Below are 25,991 nucleotides of genomic sequence, written 5' to 3' on the forward strand. Positions count from 1 at the left end.
CTCTCCTATATCTCTCCCTTCTATCTCTCACCTTCACATTTGTTTGGATCTGAATCTACTATTGTATCAAGTGCAGGCTACATGGAGTAATTTGGCACGTCTTCATTTTAGTTCTTCTCGTTATTTATTTCTGTTTTGGGACCTCTTCACCTGAGGACCTGTTGCTTCCTTTTCAAACTGGATGGGTTTCTCAGCTCATTCAGTTGGTCTGTTCTTCTCAAGATGAGGCCTGGCATGGCCAAGCGTGTTAAGGCATGCGACTCGTAATCTGAGGGCCACGGGTTCACATCCCAGTCGCGCCAAACATGCTTGACCTTTCAGCCATGGGGGCGTTATAATGTGATGGTCAATCCCACTATTCATTGGTAAAAGAGTAGCCCAAGAGTTAGCGGTGGGTGGTGATGACTAGCTGCCTTCCCTCTAGTCTTACACTGCTAAATTAGGGACGGCTAGCACAGATAGCCCTCGAGTAGCTTTGTGCGAAATTCAAAAACAAAAAAATCCTTCTCAAGATATTGATGCTTGCAATATTTTTCACTTTACATTATGTCAGACTTGTCACTGTTTCACTGTTTTGTCTCATTTTCCCTGGCCATTGGATGAGATCCTTCAGGTTGAATCCACATCTATTGATCTCCTATTATTGTAATCTTCCAGCAGTTTTCTCTCCTGTGGGAGTTTGACTATCTCTGGTCACTATTCTTTAATCTATGTACTGTTTTTGAAAAGAATAATCAAGTTTCTTTTTCATTATCCTCTTTTTTCCTGTAGGACCCTGCCACATGATTTTAGTTGCCTCCAAAGGCATATTTATTTCCCAAAATCTGCAATAGAATAGGGATAATGGAAAGTGTTGAACCCCTCTACCCTTGTTCAATGCTGAGATGAAGTGGTCTGATATGAAACTTATTCTGTTGCCCAGTCAGTATTGTACCATTTCTAGAAATATCATGGAAAAAACAAACACCAAGAATGTGACTTCCTGCTTCTTTAGCTTTTACTTACAAGCTTTTCAAACTAGGGTTTTTATGGGCACTCATTGCACTTTCACAAGTAAAAGACTTTTGTGGGAGGCATTTGATGGCTATCCAAGCACTTCTCTAAGTGAAGCATAGGTAGTCTTTGCCATTTACTAGTTTCTAGCCATTGAGGTAGTAAATATTGCTTGTGTGTAGCACAAGACAGTGGTAAGTAAGATGGTGGTAATGGCACTGTTTGTATAGTGGAGGTTATCCCTCAAACAGCTAGTGTTTCCTTCTCCTGCAGAAGGATGGGTTAATCATCTGCCTCTGGTTCATTTGAGTTGAGGTAAAACACATTGTGCTGTCTGATAACACCCTAACTGTAATACACTTCTCGTCTCACTATCTGCTTGCATTTCTTTGATTTATCATGCTACAATTTTATCCTTCCCTGTGACTCTTGGAGTTATTTTGTCTTTCCCTCAGTTTCCTTCCAGGTCAGGACAGGTTGTTATTCCTAATGTGTGTGTCTGTGAATCTCTTGCATTAAATGTCACTTAATGGGCTTTGTCTTTATGCTCTTTGTGAAAGGAGATCGTGTAGGTTTAATGTTTGCATAAGTTCTTTCACTATTTCTATCTGCTCAGGTGATAACTTTTGGAGGTTAATATTTTCTAACTTGGCTATTAAGTATGTGAATAAGGTCATTTAACAACTTGATGCTACTTTATGCAGATGTACACCTTACTGCATGTAAAGGCTTATTTAGAGCATGATAGTTACAGTAAATTTAATGGATAGTGATTGGAAGTTATACTAGTAAATTTAGATAACTGGATGGGAACCTTCATACCAGTATACTTCGTTTATTGGGCTACCAATTAGTACCTTTCTACCATAATGGGGGCTAGAATGCTAACTTCAAGATTTAAGTTTATTTTTCTTATTCTTATTTTTCAGTTTTTCTTTACTTCAGAGAGCAATCACCTTCCCATAACATTCTGCAGGCAGTGATCAGGTCCCTTGTTATTCTGTTTTGTTGCATTCTGTGGAGCCTGCCTTTCCTTTGAATGATTTTTGCCAGCTCTTTTACTTCTTACTTTAGCTTCTGACTCTTTTCTCTCTGATGAGGAATAGATATCTCTTTTTATGTTTTTAGTCATCTTCATCTTTCTTAAGATGTCTTCCTCCTTTCCTTTTCTTTTCTTGACCCAGTTCCTTCCTTTTTTCTCACTGCACTAGTCTTTGGAGGTGTTCCTACTTCTTTGGCATCTCAGGCTGGGGCTGTCCATCAACAGTCTTCCATTGATTCCCTGATTTATTGGTTCACTAACCATAGATATATGTTAGCTATCTGATCTTGGAAATCCTGTGAGGTTTTCCTTTTTCTGTACCTTATCTTACTGTTTCTACCCACCATTCCACCTCTCATTAGATGAGCTGTTGAGACATTCGGTGATATCTTTTTCGTGGAGCTGGTACTTGACTCTTGAACCCTTGATGTCTTCCTCTTCTCATTTGCACTTCTATATCCTTTTGATTACTGGATCCTTATGTTGTAAAGACACATAGCTCTTGACACATTGCATTCCAAAAATATAAATAATTGATGAAATTGTTTGAAAATGTTCACAAATTTTCTTAATGTATGTAAAGTTTCATTAAAATATTTGTTTTTCATATTTGTTTTTTACTATTTCTACTAAAAATTATTATTTTGTAGTTATTTGCACTGAGATTTTAAATAGTTCAAAATCAAGGTAATTTTCATGTTAAGTCTAAGTTTTCAAATTTCATTTGCAATAACCCCTAGAATCTCTTAAATAATCATCAAAACATTAAGGTATATGTTTATATTTTATTTTTTCCCATATCACATCACCAACTGTAGCTATTACAATCAACATGCAGTACTATGAAATGTTTAGAGTTGAGAAATGGAAGTACGTACATACTTTTTAACACTTTTTCAGATAGCATTAGAATAACTTTGGATCTCATACTTAATTTGTCATCTTTATCTCCTCACTTGTAATTTATAATGTTTTAGTTTTCTTCCCCTTTTTTTTAACCAATAAATATTTATGTTAACACGTGTAAACAGCTGCCTGTGGGTGGTATAATGATATCATCAGTAGAGATTCTTTATCCTTTGACAAAATGATTTTCATCCAGCTTACTTAAGCCTCACTAAGCAAGGCAATGTTCAGGTTGTTCTTTAAAAAAAAACAATCACCTTCAAATATGAAGTTTAAAACATAAATATTGTATGCTTAACTAAAATATAATAAAAGTGAAACCTAAATACAATTTAACTATCAAAATAATATGTACAAAGTGAGAAAGAGTAAGTAATTTCTAGCAAGGATGAAACTTCAACAATGCTCCAGTGGTTTGTTGAGTTGTTAATAAATGTTTGCCAGTTTTAAAATTATCATTGAGAGACTTGCTTAAAATTCACTTTTTTCTAATGGTTATAAACATTTACTTCATTTATGTAGAAGATAACATAATTTCCATTTTCTTTTTAGAAGGTGGGCATATAGCTACTCTCTGGGTATGACAACATTTATTTCCTTGTTCTGAGAATTTATTGGAAGGACTTTCAAACTAGTGATGGGTAAACAACTTTACATGTTTTTGTCTCGACGTGTATGTACACTGCAGCTGTAGTATCATTCAAATAATAGAAACCAAAAATAAAGGTGTTTTGAATGCTAATATATCACATAACAACAACAACTAAAGTTTTTATGTATTTTTTTAATGTTTTCTTTTTGAAATAAAAGGATTGAGATTTAAATAACGTACAACTTTGAATTATAACATATAATGTGCATGATAATGATAATTTAATTAAAATCCACTGATATTAAATTGGTTTAATTCAGTTTTGAAGTGAAATCACTAAAATGTAGTGACATATGCAAGAAGAAGGTTTTAAAGGGTGCAGAAGTTAAGGTAATCTCTTAGTTGTACAAATTCTTTCTTTGGTCCTGTATCTGCTTTTGTCCTCTTTTCTTTCTTCCCATCTTTCCACCTATCCTTTTTTCTTCAAACCTCACATTCTTCCATATTTTTCTGTGATTTTTCTTCATTTTTGTATCATTTGGGTTTAACCATCTACTCTGTGTCATCATGCCATGGAGATTTTGGTATTGAAGGCTCTACACACTCCTTCTCTTTCTTTTGGGTTATCTTACTTCCTTCTACACATCTCCCATTCAGTTGGCTCTGAAAAATCCATAGCATATATCTTGTTATCCATTTTACCTTTTTCATGCATCTTTCTTTTCTTATCTGTTGCTCTGACTAAATTACTCCAATACGACCCAAGGTAATCCATCCCTACCTGCTTCCATGTGATTTGCATCTTTATGCCAGTGCCTTTTCTGTTGGACTGGACAACTCTAGACACCTTCACTCTCTTTAGGGTCTGTTTTATCTCCAGTTGTGTCTTACAGGTCCTGTGCTTTACTTGATTTTTTGTTTCAGTGATTTCTGTTTAACTCCTTCTAATACAAGCAATAAATTCTTCTTGCTTACTATAATTTTTCTTTAATCTTTCATTCTTTGGGTCTTTCTCTCCTCTATACTGTAAGGATCTTTTGATTTGTTCCCTGACATAGGACTTGTACTGCTCATCAGAAAGGTGATCATTTTTTCTCTCATGTCTCTTTTCAATTGTTATATTTCCAGTCATGAGGCATATTTGTTTTTGGGTAAGTCTGGATGACTGCATTTTTCTGTCACCTTGCATCATGTTAGCATGTTTTCCAGGCTACATTTCTTATAATCTTCTATATTTTTGGCTTAAAAATTCCTATACATTTGAAAATTAGCTTAAATTCCTATAATGTTTGTTATATTTCCTTATATATTTTTACACTTGAAAGATTTTTTTTATAAAATTACAAGATTTCTACTGTGAAGAATGCCTTTACAAATTATGAGAGTGAAATCATATCAGGTATAACAGAAGATAAGTGTAACAATATTTCAAGATCATGCTCATTATGTAGCATATACTATCTGATGCTGATGAAACAGGTGTTCATACAATGCTAGATAGCGTGCAGAACAGAATACATGTAAATTTGCTAATGTGTAACACAAATCAGAACAAGTATGTATAATCGGTATGCATTATTAAATAACTTGGCTGTTTATGTCTATGTACTTTATGAAATGCTAATTAATTAAAACATATAGATCTGTTAATTTTTGAAACAAAATCAACTTGGCTTCAAATTATGATCTGTTCATAAAAGTGTCTGACCTGAGTATGCCATGTTTATGGATTTATCTGTCTTTCTGTTTTTACCTTTTGAATCAGATATGTAAATTAAGCTTTTATACCAGCTCAGATTCATACTAAGATACAAAAGTATATGAATATTTTATCCACAATACCATGTATGATGCCAGTTCAGATTGTTTGTATCCTTGCAAAGACAAATTTAGATGTTGTTAGTTTTGTTTTAGCCCTGACTGACTCTAGTAAATGAAACCACCTGACCAAGAACGTCTCATTTGTATATAATACATTGACACGATTTCCGATGAGATTACATCATTCAAAAGGAACAAATGATAGGTATTTTGTCTAAAACTGTAAATCCGGTAGTGTGATTCATGATGCAAGTCAAACACGAAGCTCGTACATATGTAGTGTGTTGTTTTGAAAGATAATTTTGATTTTATTGTTGTTGTGTAATTCAACCATATGCTCACCTTGCTGCAAGACTACATTCTATCAGTTCAAAAAAATATGCATGGCAAGACAATGTTTATGTCTTGCCATGCAAGACAAAACCATGTTATATTGGTTTTGGCAGTGACATATTGGTCATTTTGGAATTAACACAAAATCGATATTCTGTAGAGGGTCTGCAGAAGTAAAGACAGTGGGAGACTTCTCTACTGTAATGATAACACAGTTCACAGACTGATTATGTACAATGATACAGATTTGGAATATTATGTTCAGCCTTGTGCTTCTTACCTTGGGAAATACATTGAATTGTTGGAAATGATTCAGAGGAGGATTACTAGGATGAAACCAGAGATTGAAAGATTGTTATATTCAAATAAGATCCTTGAAATTATTTTGTCTTGAACAAGTAATTAAAAGGAGCTGGTTGGATTATTAAGAGAATTAATAGCATTGATGTATCTTTTTTTTCACACTTAATGGTTTTGGTAGGTCACTTTCACCAAAGACAGTTTTATTTTTCTAACTGGGTAGTTGGTCTGAAATGTAAAAGCTTGAACTGAGTTTTAGAGAATGTGAAGTGTGCGAAGAATGACTCATATATGTAGGATGCTTATTTGCAAAAATTTGCTTGTGCTGACCTTTATAGAATTCAAGGTGTCTTTTCAGTGCCTTGAGTCTGGTAGGTATGTGCATCCATTTTAAGCATAAAAAGAAAAGGTTATAAGAGTGAAAACTTTTTTGCATTTGTAGTCATACATAAATTCACTTTTAAAATAACATTAGTTGAATAACTAGTTGGTTGTTATTGGGTTAATGTACTCAAAATCAGTCTCCATATGATTTTATAAAAATATTTTATAATAATTTATTCAAGTGTATCAGTACTTTAACTTAGTAAGATTAGAAATAAGTTGAATAGTTTTGTGTTCTTTTAATCCCCAGATAAATATCAAAAGTCTAGAACAGCCAGGATTACATGCCAAAGTTTGTACCAAGTGTTTTCTTTTCTTACTTTATATTTAGTAATTTTCTGTTATATTACAGAATAATATCCTAAATATTGTCGTGGTTACTTGCTATTTAGTTTTTTTAAATTAAAATAAGAACTTATATTATTCAGAACAAAGTACAATTGTTATTTCTTGTTTATCAGTGGAAGCACATGAGCCACACACTCAGAATTGGGGCTGTATGGCAGATGTAAATACATATAATATCATACCAGAAAGAACTAAAAACTCTATATTTAGCATTTTCAAGTTGAATTAAAATTTCACAAAAAGTTTAATGAAAAAATTTTCAGATTTAGTGATGCTATCACAAGTTTTTGATTTCCATAGTTCAAATTAGTGAAGTTAGAAGATGTACACATGGTGTGTTGTTGACTTACCTTGCCGGCCAAGATAAAACATATTTTGTTGGGTTTTGGCAAGTTGCATGCATTTTTTTTGTTTCAGAGCATATATGAAGGCCTTGGTGTCACTGAGAAAATTTTAATCTCCTTGATCAATAGTACTCTGCCACTTTCAGTGCAGTTTACTTACAGTAATAATAATGCTAGACAGATCATACTGTAGATTCTAATTGCAACTTACAACTTCAGTTGAGAAAAGTGCCATCTAGCTGTTTCAAAGGCTTGTTCTTCAGTCTCTTTCAGTTCTGTGAATGTCATTAACATGGTATTTAAAATTGCTTGTTTTTGTCAAGATCACTCTAACTTGGTGCCTTCTATCAAGCTTCTTTATTTGGGATGTCTGATACCACTTCCAGTTCAATACCAAAGAACTGCCTAATTGAATGAACATCATTCACACATCCTGTTGGAGTACTACAACATCACCTTACTTTCACACTTGGGTTCTTGGATAATCTGTGTCCTTTCTTTGTGAAGAAATCCATGGGATCCTCAGAAGTATTGCTAGACATTTCATCTTCATCACTCTCCCAATAGAATAGCATAATCAGTCCTTTCTTTTTTTTTTTCTTTGTGGATTTAATATGCTCTGTAGCTGTTTCCTACCTGCTTTTCTTGCCATTGTGACTCCTGGGATTAAACTGTTGCATCCACGCTGACATCAAATGCATTTCCCACAAATACTTCACATATGCACTTTGCACTTGCAAGGCATGTTCTTCTCTTCTTTTATTAATGTTACTTTATCAGTATGAGATTAGTGAATGTCTGTAGTATGTTGATACCTGTTTTGTGGCATGCTGCAGAGCTTATTTTCACAAATGGTGCAGCAGTCACCTACTTTTTGTCCAATCAGATTTTTGTAGAAGTGTCAGCCAATAAACAAACAATCTGGAATGACTTCAAAAAATTAGGTACTGCAAAAGCCTAGGTGCCTGACTTGTGGAAGCACTCACTCTTAAAATGATGATTTTCAATTGAAGAGTATAACTTAATTTTAAGGGTTTTTATAAATTGTATATAAAGTGGCTGAAATTAAGGGTCGTAGCTTGTAACTATCATATTGAATATTTATTTTTGTGGTAATATGCAAGCTCCATGTTTCTAATGTCTTGTGAAACAACAACTGAATTTTACCTTGAGAAAGACGTTGGAATATGTTAAAATGTAAAAGGGCAGGTTTTTAACCATTTGCATTTTAAACTTAGTTTTTTTCTGATGTGTCAGTGGAAGTGTTGTTAATTGATTCTTCTTGTTTTTAAAAACACATAGAATTGTAAGGGTAATAGATAGTTAACTTAATGGTATTAAAACTGGATAGGTTACTATTGAACTGGATTATAAAAATACCAATTTCAAATAGAACTAGATTATTTGCCATCACTGCTGTATCTGTTATGTCCAGGCTAGCTTGATGTGCCTTGGTATTGGGCAGAAAACCATTTCAGTACTAGATGCAGTAAATCTAGTGTGGCTAACACATTTTTGTACATTTTACTTTCACTCAAATTTCTAGAGTTACTAATGAAGTCTTGTACTTTTGGTTCTGCAGTTGCTTGACCTGCTGCTCTGTGAACAGTAATACTAACGTGCTGGTGTGACAGGTCTTTTAATGGATGATTAGAGTTAATTCAAGTAAAAAATAAATAATTAATGTTAAATAAATACTATTATGTGAAGAATCTTTACCCTGATTTTGATTTGTAGATGGCATAAATAAAATTGATAAAAATTACATTTTACAGACTTAAAAGTTGTTCATGCTATTTGATAATACAAGTAACGTCTCAACCACTATGTTTGTTTTGATGAGCTCTAATATTGTATGAAAGGCCACATCATTACTGAGTAAAACAGATCTCTTGTGAAATAATAATGTGATGATGAGAAAACCCACTTGTAGAGAAAATTATATATGTAAAAACAGCTGGTATGGGTAGAGAAAGTACCGTGTAGAGGCGCGAACAACCTTTGGTCATCATCAGATTCACAAGGAAAAAAAGAGGTAACTGTCTGACAGCTGACCACATGTTTGAAGGGGGTTGTGTAATTGAGTGTAGGAATGTACAGGGCATGCTTAGATGTTGGATTATATTTATTAATATAGGTATAAAGGTATTCCTTTGTATTGGTTTATTTTGGGCTTGAGTTTATAAAAGTAAGGCTTCTTTAATTTTGTGTTTGTTTATGTGTGTTTCTTCATTTAGTATCAGGGTGTTTTCTATGGTTATGTTGTGTTTATTTGATTTGCAGTGTTCGAAAATGTGTGAAGGTCACTTGTGTTCTTTGAATCTGGTCTCCATTTTCTACTTGTTTCTCCAATATAGAAGTCGTGACTGATGATGACTAAAGAAAGTCGAAATGTTGTTCACTCCTCTACATAGTGCCTTCTCTATCCATACCAGCTGTTTTTACATATACAAGAGCTTGTGTGATTGACATATTATCACACATTCTTTTTGACTGTCACTCATAAGTTTGTAAGAAGGTTATACATGTTGTTCACTTTCATGCTTATGTGGCTTGTTATTTGAGTGCTAGTCCATTCAGTTCTCTTACTGTAAACATATGTAAATGTTAGATTTTTATTTCTGTGTATTGCAATAGTAATATTATGCATTTGTTGCAGTATGGATGCCAGTCTGACAGTTCCTCTTTCTCCAGTGGAGAAAAATACATTTGAAGAAAGTGAATCAGGTAGCTTTTGTTTATTTTGGTGAATTTTATTTTCAAAAGTAAACTTTTATTTTACCTAAGTTTCTTAAAAATTTGTTGTCACTCTTCAAAGTTTGCAAAATTACAAGTTTATTGTTTTTTTATAAACTAAAGCCAGAATCAACTTAAAACTCTTAAAAACAATTTTGGCCTTTTATGTCACTCTGATGGCTTTCAAATATCTGGGAAAGCTGTTGAAGTATTTATCAAAAACAATTCTTAACTGTTCACTTACCAACTTAAAGTGCTGCTATCTACATGCAATATTTTTTATGTATTTCACAAGCTTTTTTGTCCCTTCGATTGAAAGTGACTGATTCCAGTCCATTTCTCATGCAAATCATTATGCAAAAACCCATCACCATATTCTCGACTCGTGACTCCCTCTATACGAAAAGATCATACTTACTTTTCATATGAATTTTCAAACAAATGATGTTTTATTTATTATATCAATTTTCTATGAAACCCATTCTTTGTTGTAGCACAATATTTTTCTTTTTCTCCACATTTAGTTTTCTAATTCTCCCTGAATATTATGGTTCATGCTGAGCGATTTGTTGAGGGTGCCAACATGCCTTGCCTCCCATGAGCTATAAAGTTCGCATTAGCATACCATCACATCGACTGTCTGTTTCTTAATTCTCAACAGTTGGGGGTGTGTGTGTGTTTTCTTATAGCAAAGCCACATTAAGCTATCTGCTGAACCAACCGAGTGGAATCAAACCCCTGATTTTAGAGTTTTAAGTCTGTAGACATACTGCTGTACTAGTGGAGGGCCAGTTGGGGTTGATTTTAACTGTATGTGGGGCAGTTTCTGACCTCCCAAAAGCTTTGGTGACTTACGAGAATAATTACTCCTTTTCAGTGATTCCCTTCCTTTCATTTCTCACCTGTATTCTTGGCACAATCCAGATAGGCTTCTATATCCTGAACATGCTCTTCACTGTTGTTTCCTGCATGGCTTCCTTCCATGGTGCTTGTTCCTGCCTGTTTATTCCATGGCAAACATCCTTCATTTGTGTTCTTTCTCCTTTCACCCTTCACCAATTGCATTTTAATTTTATTGGTTTATTCCTCTTTATCATCTTTCTCACAAACTTTGTTCCAAGTCTCTTCTCATCAAATTCATCATCTTACCATTTCATTGGCATCTCATCTTCTTCATCCTTTGGAGAATTTTTTTACTCAAGTATGTGGACAACCTCTAGTACACTTATCTTTCACTATTTGCATTGAATCACAATTTTTGTCTTTAGGCTATCATATTCTGCCTATGGCCATTTTTCAGACTTCAGTGAGACTTGGACATGGTAATTTATTTTTTATTATTCTTTACTCTTTTTTCAGCAGACTTTTTTCCAATTTATTATTACTCATTTTCTGGATCCTGTGTTATGGTGAGTGATGCTTGACCAGGTATTCTTTATCCAGTCAAATCTGCACTGTTATGCCATACATTAATTCTATGGCCATGCACTGCACGCTGCAGAGGTGGCATGTTCTGCAATATTACTTGTAGGTGTATAGTTGCAATGAAAAGGCTTCATAAGTTTGCCCTTTCGTTGTAGATTCCTGTACGTGGTGAGGGGACCTCCCAGGGAAGGTTCTGTTCTTTCTGGTTACCTCCTCTGGGATCTAAACATCCACCCACGTGTTTGCCGTGCGTGGCGACCCTTGAAGGGGAGGAGAGGATCCTGGTGGTTGAGGGGTCCAACCCTAACGCACCACTTTGGCCTTGAATTCCTGTAGATGGGCAGTCTTTGGGTGGCCCCTCTTGGGACAGTCGGCTGGTCCACTTGGGCTAGAGTCAACCAAGTACCAGTGTTGGAAGTTCTCAACGAGTGTTGTGGACATTGGGCTTGACGGTGGTGTTTGGGTGTAGTGCTCATGAAACCCTGGCGTTGCTGCATTGTCATTGCATGACTTTGTAGTGCGTCTCCATGGTCAGTGGGTACCGAGATTTTTTTTCCTATGGATCCTCCGTCAAAAACTTTAAATAAAATAGTGAAAAAACAGTCAATGGGTAAGCGACCACGTCTTGAAGACTCTGAACAGCATTCTTCAACATCTGTAACACGCGTACCTCATTTTCTTATATTACATTCTCTTTCGGAAAAACCTTTAGGGCAATTGTCCCCCTTTTTTATTCAGAAGGGACTAGAGGGACTTGCTGGCTCTCCAAAGTCAGTAAAGAAGCTTTGATCTGGATTCATATTGGTTGAAACATCCATATCCCAACACAGTGAACTCCTTGAATTCAAAGGCAATTGGGGATGTACCTATTGAGGTTACCCCTCATGCTACCTTGAATTCATCACGAGAAGTTATTGTTGAGAAGGATTTGAAGAACATCACTGAGTCAGAGATTCTCCCTGGTTTCTCCACTCAAGGCGTTTCTGCAGTGAGGCGCATCTCTACTCGCAAAGATGGAGTTACACTGTCGACAGATATCCTCGTTTTTACATTTTCGTCACTGCATCCATCTGCCAATATCAAGGCAGGTTATCTTAATTACAAGGTACAGCCATACATTTCAAACCCTCTCAGATGTTTCCAGTGTTGGCCTTTCAGTCACTTGAAGACATCATGTTGTGGTTCTTTGACGTGTGCTTGCTGTTGTGGCAAGGACCATGATGCCTGTGAGTATGAAAAGGACCCTCATTGCAAAAATTGCTATGGCTCTCAACTGTCCTACTTTCGTTCTTGCCCTAAATGATCAGAAGGAAAAGAGGAGCAGCATTTGAAAACAACTCTTAACGTTAGTTATCCTGAGGCTCGGAAATTGCTGTTTGTCACTTCATCTTGGATATATGCTGCTGCACTTCGCTCCACAACTGCAGTGGGAGTGCAGACAGATCTCTCTGTGCCTCCAAGAGAATCGTTTTCAAAACAAATGAAAAGCCTTTTGACCTCCATCATTAAAAAGGTCGATGAATCAACTTCTACACCCATCTTTGTTTCTCCCATACATTCCAACAAACTCCAAGATCCACATCCTTTGGTTTCAAATACAGGCATTTCTTCAGATACATCTTTTTCTCCCACCCCAAGATCCAAAAACAATCATTCATTCGCATCCTCAGTCACTGGAATCCCCTTCCAACAACAAAGACCTGCCCAATCTACCCAGGGCAGGATCTATGGAGGTCGATAGATCTCCTCCGAATAAAGACAGTAAGGAGAAAAGACGTGGTCATAAACAGAAGGGTTCTCCAGCCACTTCACCTACCCGTCATTAAAAATGGCCACCTTGATACAATGGAACTGTTGAGGTATATGTTCTAATCTGGATGACATCAAAACACTGATTGCTTCCGACCATCCTGTATGTCTTTCCTTACAAGAAACATTTCTGAAACCTGCCGATACAGTCACCTTTTGGCAGTTTTCTCTGTACAGAAATGACAGGCTGTGTGATGGACGAGTACATGGAGGAGTGGCACTGTTGGTTGATTAGCATGTGCCCACCCTGTCTTTGTCACTCAACACACCCTTGGAGGCTGTAGCCATCCATGTTTCCTTGGGTCATACCATCACTGTTTGTTCTCTCTACCTGTCCCCTGGAGAGGCGTATGATCAATCAGACCATGATGCTCTCATTGAACAGTTGTCGTCTCCCTTTCTAATCATGGGGGACTTTAATGGACATTATCACTTCTGGGGAAGTGCTGTTATTGATAGGAGGGGTTGCTATGTAGAGCGTATGCTCTCCGATCATAACCTTTCTCTTTTCAGTACTGGTTCTCCCACTTATTTTCATGTACCTGGTCAGTCCTTTACCACTATTGATCTCTTAGTTTGCTCCCCTTCACTGTTCTCCCATTTTTCATGGATGGTTGACAATAATCCACTAGGCAGTGATCACTTTCCTATATTTTTGATTGATTGATGCCACCCTACCCGCATGCCCTGGTGGAAGCTGAATCAGACAGACTGGTCCACTTTAACTGCTCTTGCAGAAATTGATTCTGCCATCGTCAGTCAGCCATCAGTAGACGACTGTGTGGCAGTGGTAACTGACTGTATTATACAAGCAGCTGCTCAGTGTATTCCAAAAACCTCGAAACGTTTTCCACGTTATCCTCGTCCATGGTGGAATCCTGCCTGCCACATGGCATGGAAGGCCCAAATACGGGCCTGGGATACTTTCCGTAGATATCCCACACTTTCAAACCACATCGCTTTCCAACGGTCCCGTGCAAATGCTAGGTGGGTAAGATGTCAAAGCCAGAAGGAATCTTGGATTAAGTTCCGAACTAGCATATCTTCTGCCGCCAGTTCCAAGGTCATATGGGACAGGGTTTGAAAGGACAGTGGGAACTACAATTCTGTCCCCCTCTTGATCTTACTCTCTGATGGCCAAGAGGTAGCTGATGTCCAGAGCATCGCCGATTCTCTAGGTGAAAGCTTTTGCCGGGTATCTAGCACTTCCACTTGTTACTCAATTTTCTTGGCCATCAAGACTCGTGCAGAATGTTCACCTCTTTCCTTTCAAACTGACTGTCTCTTTGACTATAATTGTTGGACCTGATGATGCACACCATAACATGCTGCGCTATCTCTCTCCTGCTTTTCTTGATATTCTTCTGATTGTTTTTAACCGGATCTGGCAGGAGAATGTTTTTCCTAATGCCTGGCTCCAGGCTGTTATCTTACCTTTTTCTGAGCCTGTTAAAGATCTCAAGATTCCTTCAAACTACCGTCCAATTGCTTTGACGATCTGTCTCTGTAAGACCTTAGAGAGGATGGTTAATGTTTGTCGTGTTTAGTTCCTTGAACCAAACAACTTCCTCTCGCCCACCCAGTGTGGGTTCTGATGACAGCACTCCACCACGGACCACCTAATTCGACTTGAAACATCAATCAGAGAAGCCTTTCTCATACGACAACATCTTGTATCAATATTCTTTGACATTGAGAAGGCTTATGATACAACATGGAGGTGTGGCATTTTGCAAGACCTCCATATATATGAGTTACTTGGTCATTTACCCATGTTTATTAGAAATTTTTAATGGACAGGAAATTCCAAGTTCGTATGGGTTCGACACTTTCCCGTTCTTTTCTACAGGAACTTGGGGTCCCTCAGGGCTGTGGTTTGAGTGCCACACTTTTCAGTATAAAGGTTAATGCCATCACTGAACAACTCCCTCTCAATGTTACAAACATGCTCTATGTCAATGAATTTCACATCTCGTGTCAGGCTTCGAACATGAAATATATTGAGTGGCAACTACACACTGCCCTCAATCGTGTACTGAAGTGGACCACGGCGAACAGCTTTACTTTCTCTCTCTCTAAAACTGTTTGCATGCACTTTTGCTGCCAACAGGGTATTCACCCTGATCCTGAACTCCGTATTGGTGAAGTTTCGCTGCCAGTGGTCCCTGAGACCAAGTTCTTGGGGCTTATATTTGACCTGTGCTTAAACTGTCCTTTATACCACATTTGAAGCCGCTACGGGTCAAATGCACAAGAGCACTGAACATCCTCTGTGTCCTCTCTACCACAAGTTGGGGAGCAGATCAATGTTCTATGTTAAAGATATATCGTGCTCTTATTCGATGGAAACTCGACAATGGATCAATGGTCTATGGCTCTGCCAGACTCTCGGCCTTAAAGATGCTGGACCCTATTCATCATCAAGGACTTAAACTCTACACTAGGGCTTTCCGCATCTCCCCAGTTCAAAGCTTATAAGTAGAATCTCATGAACCTTTTCTGCATTTTCGCCTTTTTCAACTGTCTTCACTATATTCTTTGAAATTTCGTTCCTTACCAAAGCATCCCATCTGGAGTTGTGTTTTCCTTCCTCAGGGGCCATAATTTTTCACAATAGACGATCTGCCATTGCTTCTTTTGGCCTTTGCATCCAAATGCAATTGGATGAATATGGTCTATCCTTGGATAACATTGCAGAATCTACTGGTCAGCCCATCCCACCATGACTTATTACAGTCTCCAAATGTGATCTTTCTTTAAGTCATCTGAGAAAGGCAGATACTCCCAATTGGAAGTACCGTCTTTAATTTACTGAACATCTTTCGAACAATCTTGTCATTGTTATGACTCTCAACGACGGCACTATTTTAAACATGTTCTGTCCCAAGGTTTGTCCATAACATTAAACAGTGTTATTGGTGACGGTGACACTGTCCACCTTGATAAAGTTTTTATTTTTTTTAATGGCCATTAATCTTTTTAATGTCATTTAAGTGTTTGATATTTATTCATTTCACCTTTTTACTTGTGGTTCCCTTTTAAGAGCCTCAATCTCTCTAGTTCAATTTGAAATTGGAAAATGGCCATAACATTAAATAACTCAACACCAGGACTGGAAAGGCCAACTTCAGGTGACTAACGCTGCTGTTTGAACTACCCGTTAGTCATCCTGGCAAGTTGTTATTACAATTTTGCTGCATGTCTTTTAACACTTTTATTACTTTACTTTTTGGTACTGGCCATAATGACACATAACCCAGAACCAGGACTGGAAAGGCAAACTTTAGGGGACTAATGGTGGTTCTTGTACTTACCTGTTAGTCTTTCTGGTGGGTTATGATCATTACCATTATGCTACAGAAAGTCCTTTACAACTTTGCAGACTGGATGTCAACATTGGTTTTATGCAATTTATGTTTTTAATTGCTGTTTTGTTTTTACCTTCATTTCCTTTTATGAATTTTACTACATTTACTTTACTGTTACTTTTTTACTAGACATTTGGCTAATTATTATTATGATTTTGCTTCATGTCTTTTAAAACTTTTTATTACTTTACCTTTTGATAATGGCTGTTATGACACATAACCAAGAACCAGGACTGGAAAGGCCAACTTCAGGTGACTGATAGTGGTTCTTGTACTTACCTGTTAGTCTTCCTGGCAGGTTATGATCATTACCATTATGCTAGAGAAAGTCCTTTACAACTTCTCTTACTCTGCTTTCTCTCTTAACATTGTAAACTAGGTGTCAACATTGGTTTTATGCTTTTTCTGTTTTTCAATGCTGTTTTGTTTTACCTTCATTTCCTTTCATGTATTTTACTACATTTAATTTATTTTTACTTTTTTCCGGACCTTTGGCACAGATAGCTTATCTGCTTTGTGCCATAAAACACTAAATCAACCAACCAACCATAAGTTTGCCTGCCTAGCCCATACTCATCCATGGACTGCACGGATAAAGTAGAAGGGGGTAGCTGCCCATCCCTCCCATGCTTTGTATTGAATAAATTGATATGGTGTGCTATTACAAATAGGGTCTCATGGTCATCCATTGCACAGTCTCAGGTGCTGTTACTCTGCTGAACCCTCCATCGTGGTTTCTTTCCCCTTTTCTAGTATAGTTTAAGATTCCTTATCACTTTTCACTTCCAAGTCATTTCTTACTCTCAAATGGGCTTAATTCTCCAGGTTTATGGACGATCAAGATGAACATCAGAAATGTTTATTTGCATAAATGGATAACTTGTCAGTTGCAACCCTATGTTTGGTTTGTTCACTCCTGAGTGAGATAATGAGAAATCATATATAAACTAAGCCATTCTTTTAAGAGTATGGTGGTGATGTTCTGTAGGTGTAGATGATGAAATGTTCTCTACCGTGTGTCATTGGAATGAGCCATGAAAATTGCAGCTCACTCCTTCCTTTGGTATCTCTCATCATATCTTTATGTAGATATTGGTTCCTGGTGGCTGGGTTTTAGATTTAGAGCTGAACCAATCAATATAAATTCTTACACATGTCTATATTCCTCCTTATTTAGACTATTGTTACTTCATCAGTGTTGTGGGTCATGGTAGATATTCTTGCAGATTAATACAGTTTCTCCCCTTTTGCTATCCCTTGATGCTTGTTGTTCTGAAGATGTTATATCTCGGGTGGCTAGAGTCAATTTTAATTTTGAGGGAGATAGTTTATGTTATGCAGATATTTCTTTCAATAACAGATTCTAGGCTCCCAAATTGATCGACAAGTTTTATATATTAGATTCTCTTTTGTCTAATGAATTTGAGGTGAAGATAGTACAAGAATCTTTTTTACTCCCCACTTGTTGGTTGAGTTTTCGATTGCAGTTAACATCATTATGATCCTCTTTTCCATTCCCACATGAATGTCAGTATCCAGTGACCAAGTTTTGGATTATTGTTGAATAACCAGAGGTACGATCCTCATCCTACCCCTGTGTAAATGTCAAAACTCAGCAGCATTGGTTTTGAATGTAGATGACTTGCTATGTACTGTCCATCATGCTTATCCACTCCACAGCTAAGGCATAGCCTTTTAACTCTACCCACTTTTATATTTCCTGGGATAAGAATTTCATACATATTGCATGGTTTGGATCACTGTCTAGTTTAAGTGCTCCTTAATTTTTCCATACATATGTATGACATACTTTTACAAAGGGTGAAGTGTATACCTGGTTCAGAAGTAATGCAGTCTTCCATATCATGTTTTAGAATCTATCTCATCTTAGGAAGTGTTCTTTGGATCCTTTTGAAGGATGCTTCTTTCCTTCACACTGGTCCCTCTTATTCAATATGGGATTCTTGTTACGTATGCGAGAATAGGTGGTGTACTGCATCAAAGTTGTAATTTTTCTTTACTGAAAATATATTTCTAATAGGCAATAGGTACTTACTTCCATTCACACTTTCTATCTTTCCTCCCCACTAAAACCTGATGCTTGTACCTTCACCAAACCTCAGTGACAGTTCTGGAGAACTGAATAGAGGGAGTTATGTGATCAAGAGAGTATGTCACACACTTATTTGGTGAGGGCTGTTGCATGATGATTTGCATGAGAAGTTCATTGTAATCAGTGAATTTCAGCAGAGAGTAAATAAAAGACTTGTGGCATGCATAACAAAAAAATAATTCTGAGTCTAAAGGGCAACACTGAACAAGAATAATTACGTAAAATAAATATATTTCAGTATAGGATGGTTGTAACTTTTATACTTGGTATATTTTGAATCTTATTTTGTACATTGTTATACATTGGATAGTAACAGTTACTGGATGTTATTTAGTAACTTATTTTGCCTTCTGCTAGTACAGCTGTAAGTCTACGGATTTACAATGCTAAAATCAGGGATTCAATTCCCCTCGGTGGGCTCAGCAGGTGGCCCGATGTGGCTTTGCTATAAAAAAACACAATAAAAACACACATAATTTATTTTATTTTCATAATTGATATAAATACACACAATCCATCCATACACACATGTTCATATATTTATGTACTTTCTTCAAATTTTAAGTGTAGTGTAAGTTGACATTTGAGTAATGTCTGGAATGGACAGATAAATATTTTGAACATGTTAAGTTAAATCTGTTCAGTTTCTTGTAGTTCATTATTTTCTTAAACTTACACAGTATTATTCAATCAGTGCAAAGCTTGCTTGTGATAATTTATTTTGAAAAGCTGTTTCAACTAGATCAGAAGTGAATGATACATATGTTTGTAATTAAGTAATTTTCTTTTCTTTCTAGCTCTTTCAGGTATTTTATGTCTTCAAGCACTTTTATTACTGTGTCAATAAAAAGCACCTCAGTTTTTTTTATTTTGTTTGTTTGGTTTTTTTCAAGCCATATGAATTTGCTGTTTCCACACAAGAAACTCAACTTTAATAATTTAATTATGACTATTTGTTTTATGCTTTTCATAAATACCATACTTTTAAATTGATACAAAGGGAGAATATTTTAATCTCAATAGCATTGTTAGTTATTTTGGGATTCTCTGAGTGTTGATTGTAAAATAAGTACAGAATATTATAAAATATTTTTGTACATAAATATTTTATATTTATAGTCATGTAAGGTAATAGACATACAAAAGACTTATTAAAAACTTTAATTGGAGAATTACAATGACGTTTTTGAGAAAGTAAATTATGTACAATACTAAGATTGAAAAGTACATTTAATTCAGTCAAAAAAGATATTATTCAAATTAGTAGTCTTATTTCTGAAATACTAATTGCTTTTCATTGTTGAGCTGCTCATTCTGTTAATTAACATCCATGTCATTCAAACCATTTAATGGCCTTGATGCAGTGTAGAGCATTTGTTAGGAAAACTTACATAAGCTCTACTTTCTCTTAATAATTCCGATTTTCTTGTGGACAGTCACACCATTTACATTGCTCATTATAAATTCTGATGTAAACTTCCTGCATTTGTTGCTACCTGTAAGAGACATTCTACACCTTTGTCTAGTGTCCTTGGTGAGTTTCACATTCATATGGGTATCCATTTGCAGGATGCTTGCCTGTTCTTGTGATGATACAAAAATAAACGTTTATGTACATATTCATCATTTTAGAACTTGCATATCAGAATTTAGGAGTTTGTGTAAAATAACCCTTCCAACACCTCTGAAACTTGCAAACATCTAAGCAATGTCTGTAATGAGAAACCCAACATTGACACGTTTAAAATAATAGACTTGGCAAAAGACAAATGAACACTAAGGAAAAGATAATGCTCCTAATATAACATTTAAAACCAAAACTGCACAACCAGCAAGCAGTGCTACTGTGATAAACTTTTGTCTGAAATGGGCAAAGAATGAAAATTTCTGGAACAAACAAATTTCAAGTGCAGCCTTCTTTAGTTTTATAGAGTTTGCTGACATACTTCCTATTACCTTGTCATTCTTATGTTCTCTTGACACCTTAACCCATCAAACTGTACCTAGGTTACCCATCCACTGTTACCACATTGGCAGCAGATCTAAAATGTGTTTCTTTCTTTCACTTGTCTCTGTTCACAAAAATCATGCAAGCAGGAGTTCATTGTCACATATTTTTGGGAGTTATTTGTTTTGAGACAGTCAGCAAGTAATATTTGTTTTATTTACTTCCCTTATATTCTTCTTATCCCCACCCGTCTTCTCCCACAACTGAGTAAGTTGGCTTTTCCATCACAGCTGCACTTAAGAAACTTGAATTATGGTGGGAAGGGGTAAACTGATGATGCATGCTCTTCATTGTTTGAAGGGTTTTCAAGTGAATTTTAAGTAATACAGTTGTTGACAGCACAGAAGGAAATCTAGTAGAGAAGGCTATCAGCATTTCAGAGGTAAGTACCTGTTTTAAATTCAGTTTAATCCTGAGAGAAGATTGGGTGAGATTTAGTTGTTTAGAGACTAACATCAGTTTTGTGTAGTCAGTATTATTTATTCTGTGGACGACTGGTAAGGGTATTAACACTTCCTAATAAAGCAGAGATCAACATTTTAACCTTTTTATTGGGTTGAGGAATAATTCGTGAGCGTTTTTTTAAGTTAACAAAATATATTCATAAATGAAACACTTTCGCAAAATATTTCATGTCATTTGGTAGATAATTTTTTGCTCTAATAGATGGTGTGTTTGATTTTCATATGTCTTTAATTCTTACTTTCATTTTCAGCTCATTAAATGGAATGTCAAGTGGACAAAATTGAGCATTTTCGACACCATCTGCTTTTCGCATTTAATTTCTTGCAATTTCGTTTAAAATAATGCGTACTATATACCTAAGTATTACATGAAATAAAGTATCATAATAAATGTTTTGGGTGTAATGTGTTCATGCATTGAAGTATTGTATAGTCTTGCATGTAATGCTTGAATGAAATTATTTAAAAACACTCACGAATTATTCCTCAACCTAATAGTTTGAAGATGACCTAAAAGGTCAAAACATTGTTGTCTGCTTTACTTGTAAGTGTTAATACTCATACCAGCTGCCCTGAAATGCATTAATACTATTTATTGTTGTTCATGATTACTTAAACAGACAGTCTTTTTTAAACTAAGCTTTAAGGGTAAAATGTCAGTAAATATGTTTGTTTGGCAAGTGCTCGGTTAAACTGGAATGTGTGAAAAAGGGAGAAACTAATAGAGTTAGGTTTCTGAGGAGCAAATGGTTAGGATACATGTATTTCACAGAGACAACATTACTGGCAATAATCTTAACAGTTGTGACTTGTTAAGTAACTTGAGAAACCTGAGTCTGTGCCAATCTTCTGTCTTTGTTATGTATTTTTATTCTAAGGAAAACTTTGCACAAAGCCTCCAGTTTCTCCCCGGCCGCAGTCTGCTTCTCCTAAACCTCAGTATAGTAATGATGATGTCAGATTGGGTGGTTCATGCCATTCAAGAAAGAGGGGTTCGTGTGAATCTTCAAAGCTTGGAAGTCGTGCTAGATCAGCTTCAGCGGGAAGAAATCCTCAAAAGGACTTGAGAGCGAGGTACTGGGCATTCTTGTTTGATAACCTGAGTCGTGCTGTTGATGAGATCTATCAGACCTGTGAGATGGATGAAAGCATATTGGAAAGCAAGGTGTGAGATATCACTGTATTATTATATAATTTTCAGAAAGTTTTAGAGGTTTATTATAGGTCTGAGTGTTTCTCCAATAATTAAATTTGAAATTAACATTATACATTTGAGGTTTACTATAATTTTTTAATAATTTTTGGCAGTCTTCTCCTCAGAATTGCAATAAACTCTCATATTTAAATTGTTAATGAACATTAATTTAATTTCAACATCTGTTATTCATTAGCATATTAATTATAATTTTACCAAAAAAAGTGGGAGAAAAAATGTTTTATGGGATTCCCTGCTTTCATCTCTAAATGTTCAGCCTTTCTTATCTCTCCAGATTACCAGTTAAAATCATAATGTTTTCAAATGCAAAATATCAGTTTCTTTATTATGTTTTTAGATTTTTTTATGTAATATTTTTCTTACAATGTTTTTTTCTTTTTGAATGTTGACTGTGTTACATGCTAAGTAATTTTGATTTTAAAATTAAAAAATGTACTTTCTCTCCTTATCTCTTCCGTTTCTCATATTTACGATAGTTCAGACCTGGCTCAGCTCCTATGTCCTGTTTCGGCTATTTGGTGTTACTTATCTAGTTTGATGTTCCTACCTAGGACCCCAATTTTTTACAGGGACCTCCCTTCTTCTGCTCTTACTTAATAGGTCCATCAATACCTCCAGCTGGTACAGGCTATTTTGCATTTCATTACATCAAATTTGCAACTGGATTCACTCTCTTGACTTCCATCTTCGCTGACCCACCTGGATGAGATTCTTCAGACAAGCTTGTGGATGACTCTTTATATGTTTATTGCTAATTATTTCCATTTGTCTGTTTTGTCTCCTGCAGATTTTCATCTCCTTCTGTTCATCATTCTTCAACTGGCCCATCATCTTTGAGATGGATAAGTGTGATTTTTCATTCTTTTTCTATCTCTTCTCTCACTCAGCATCCTACCAGGTAACTCCAGGGATGCTTATCTTCCAAAATCTTCATCAGGCCAGAGGCAACAAAAAGAGCTCAAACAATCTGCCCTGACTTTCATTGAGAGCTGAAGTTGTTATGCAAAACATTAGAGGTATTCTTGCAGTGTACAACTTTACTCAAGTGTCCAATTTAGATTGTACCAATTCCTTGGCTTATCGTGGAAAAAGCTGGCACCAGGGGAGAGAGTGCTCAATTTGTTTTGCTTGCACCTGCTTATTTTACAAGTATAGTTATACAGTCACCCTTTGGACCTTTTCCAATAAAAGATCTTTCTAGCTGGTGGTCTTAAGGTGACTTGTTTATTTTTATGGGTCTTTCCAAGTCAAATCCTTCCACCATAAGTTGGGCTTACCACAGTACAGTGGAAAGACTCTGGCTGCAGGAGATTGCACATTAAGTGTGTGAAGTGTTACTCAATTACATAGATAATGTCACCACCAACTTACTTTCCAACAGAGACTAGGGGAGTACACACTATGTAGTCTGATTGCACCTTAATTATTATACATATATTGGTTCACTGACTGCTTGTGTGCAGATGCTCCATTGGTGATGATCACTTTCTGCCTATTCTTATAACACTTATTGGTCTTTTGCCTTTCTCTCATTTCATCCTAAATGAAGAGTATACACTGGTTGATACAAAATGTGGTCTCTCATCAATGTGCCTCCATGGAGCCCATGGCACTGAGTGTTATACATCTTGGACTTTGCCTTTGAATGCTTTATGGCTGAAGGGAGCTTGTCTGGATTTAAAATTTTGCACCAGCTCCTTTACAAATTCATTGTAGTATTTTAGCAAGTCTATACGTGGAAGTAAGAAATGTTCTTGGAAGCTAACATTTTACTGATCTAAAAATGTATTTCCAATAGATATTTACCTCTTCACACATTCTTACCCATTTTTTATAGTTCCTGTTCAACTGTTTAATTGCATCATCTAGGAATGAAGTTATTGTGGTGTGCAATTATATGGGAAGAGTAATTGCATATGGTTGTTTTGTCACCATCCTACTAATGGGAGGCTATTGTCACATGATAATGTCATTCTGTACCAGTTCATTACACATTAAATGTGAATTTATGTGAATGTTAGCTCCTGGCTAGTGGCATTAAAATCTTACAGGGAGGTGTGCAAGAATAAATGGTCTTTCTGTCTGGAGATATCTTGGAAAATATTAAAATGGTGAGAATTCTCTTTTCAGGTTTAAAGAGTTTATTCATCACTTTTTCATATAAAATTTATGTATAATGGCTTTCAGCAGTGTAATTTATTAAATTAAAAAAATACTATTTTATCCTGCCTACAACATTTTAGTTGTATCTTTTCTTAATTAGTACATGTAGAGAGCATACACGATTAAGTTCTCTTTCTCATAATGTGATAATGTGTTATTCACAATAACATTTCTGTGGCTGTTTATATTTATCAGTTTATTTTGTTTTATTTTAGGAAGCTATCATGATGTTAGAAACCTACATTAAAGACTTCCAAGCACTAATACAGTGGCTGAACCTTAGTAAAGATTTTGAAAATACACCCCCACCTAACAGGTATGTGTTATTTTTGAAAAACACATTTTTTTCCCAGTAATTTTGATTTCCAATGCTAAAGTTAACTATGTACATCCTATCAATATTTTACCTCTTACAGTTGGAAGATTATTTATTGTTTTAAATTCAGTTTGGCAGTTGTAACAATCTCAGGTTTCTAAGGGCTGCTCGAACTCAGCTTGACCAAACAAAGGTATTGTGTTTGGCTAATTTAACCTTTTTCCCCTGGGTATCATTTACTGCATATTACACAATGTTTTAGTGTCATGCACTCAAATTTTATTAATCTTTGTTTTGTTTATGAGTGCAGAATAAAGCTTAGCTAATAGTCCATATTTTAATACAAGTTTAAAATTCTTAATTCTAAAAGGCAGTATTGAAAGTAGTCCCGAATTTTTTTTAAGTATCTTGTCTTCACTATTTTATTCACCACCCCTTCAAAATATATGAAATTAAACATAAATTGCTCACTACAAAATCGTTGTAACCTTCACTTTTGTTTGGTTACAGTGGTATGAAACAGAAAATCACTCTCTCTCCCCCCCTGCCACACACACACTTATCACATCTTACTTTCCAGGATTTGTTGATAGTTCTGTCATATATTTAACTATACATTACCTATAACCAATAAAAGGTCAAGGTTTTCATCTATCAAATGATGTGTTGTATAATCTTGTGTTTTTAATAGTTAATTTAATTCAGATTATAGACTTTTTTCCTGTAAGAAAGTAAATGACTAGTTTTGGATCAGTCTATTATGGCTCTTGTTGCATAGTTATAAAGATACCAAAGTTTTGAGAGTTAAGAGAAGTTGTCTCTTTGAATGCTATTAGTTTACATTTTTTGGCACATTATTTAAATAAATAAAAATGATTTAATGCATTACTGCCAAAGTACAAAAAATAAAAAAGATTAGGTAAGTACTTATTGTTTGTAATGTTTCTTCTTTATTAATATAAAAGCTGCTGTGAAAATATAGATATCTTTTTATGTTATTGAAGATTAGTTTGTGTAAAATAAATAATATAACAAATGTGTTTCACAAAACTAACATGCAAGTAGATTGGGGGGTAATGTAATTTAGTAACATAATATTCCTGCAGTGATTTACAACTTGTAATGGTGTAGATAGTAGTTAGACATGGTTAGAAGGGCAATAGAGAAAATAAAATTTAATTGTAAATATGTGTATACTGTTACAAGCTTAAATTTACTGAGGATATAAAGGTGTAGTTCCATGTTGCTCTTATCACCAACCTTTGTATGTGCAGGTACTGTGAGGAACATTGTATTAAGTAATTAATAAA

General features: G+C 35.6%; 1 protein-coding gene across 13 annotated transcripts in view; it reads left to right on the top strand.

Moving 5' to 3' along the window:
- ssp3 (SCAPER domain-containing protein short spindle 3) overlaps nucleotides 1-25,991 on the top strand; it is a 168,446-nt gene that overhangs the window by 38,417 nt on the left and 104,038 nt on the right. For 8 of the 13 annotated variants that reach the window (XR_013026326.1, XM_076494406.1, XM_076494403.1 and 5 more), the window contains 3 exons: nucleotides 9,723-9,790; nucleotides 21,865-22,151; nucleotides 24,581-24,681. Coding sequence is in view for 12 of the 13 variants with exons in the window: in XM_076494406.1 (XP_076350521.1) it covers nucleotides 9,723-9,790; nucleotides 21,865-22,151; nucleotides 24,581-24,681 (456 nt within the window). In the remaining variant the exon portion in view is untranslated. Of the gene's footprint in view, nucleotides 1-3,493; nucleotides 3,583-6,621; nucleotides 6,664-9,722; nucleotides 9,791-21,864; nucleotides 22,152-24,580; nucleotides 24,682-25,991 lie in introns of all 13 variants that reach the window. The other 5 variants (XM_076494411.1, XM_076494412.1, XM_076494413.1 and 2 more) reach the window with 2 other exon arrangements.

Source organism: Tachypleus tridentatus, chromosome 3 (assembly GCF_004210375.1).
Source record: "Tachypleus tridentatus isolate NWPU-2018 chromosome 3, ASM421037v1, whole genome shotgun sequence".
Taxonomy (NCBI): domain Eukaryota; kingdom Metazoa; phylum Arthropoda; class Merostomata; order Xiphosura; family Limulidae; genus Tachypleus; species Tachypleus tridentatus.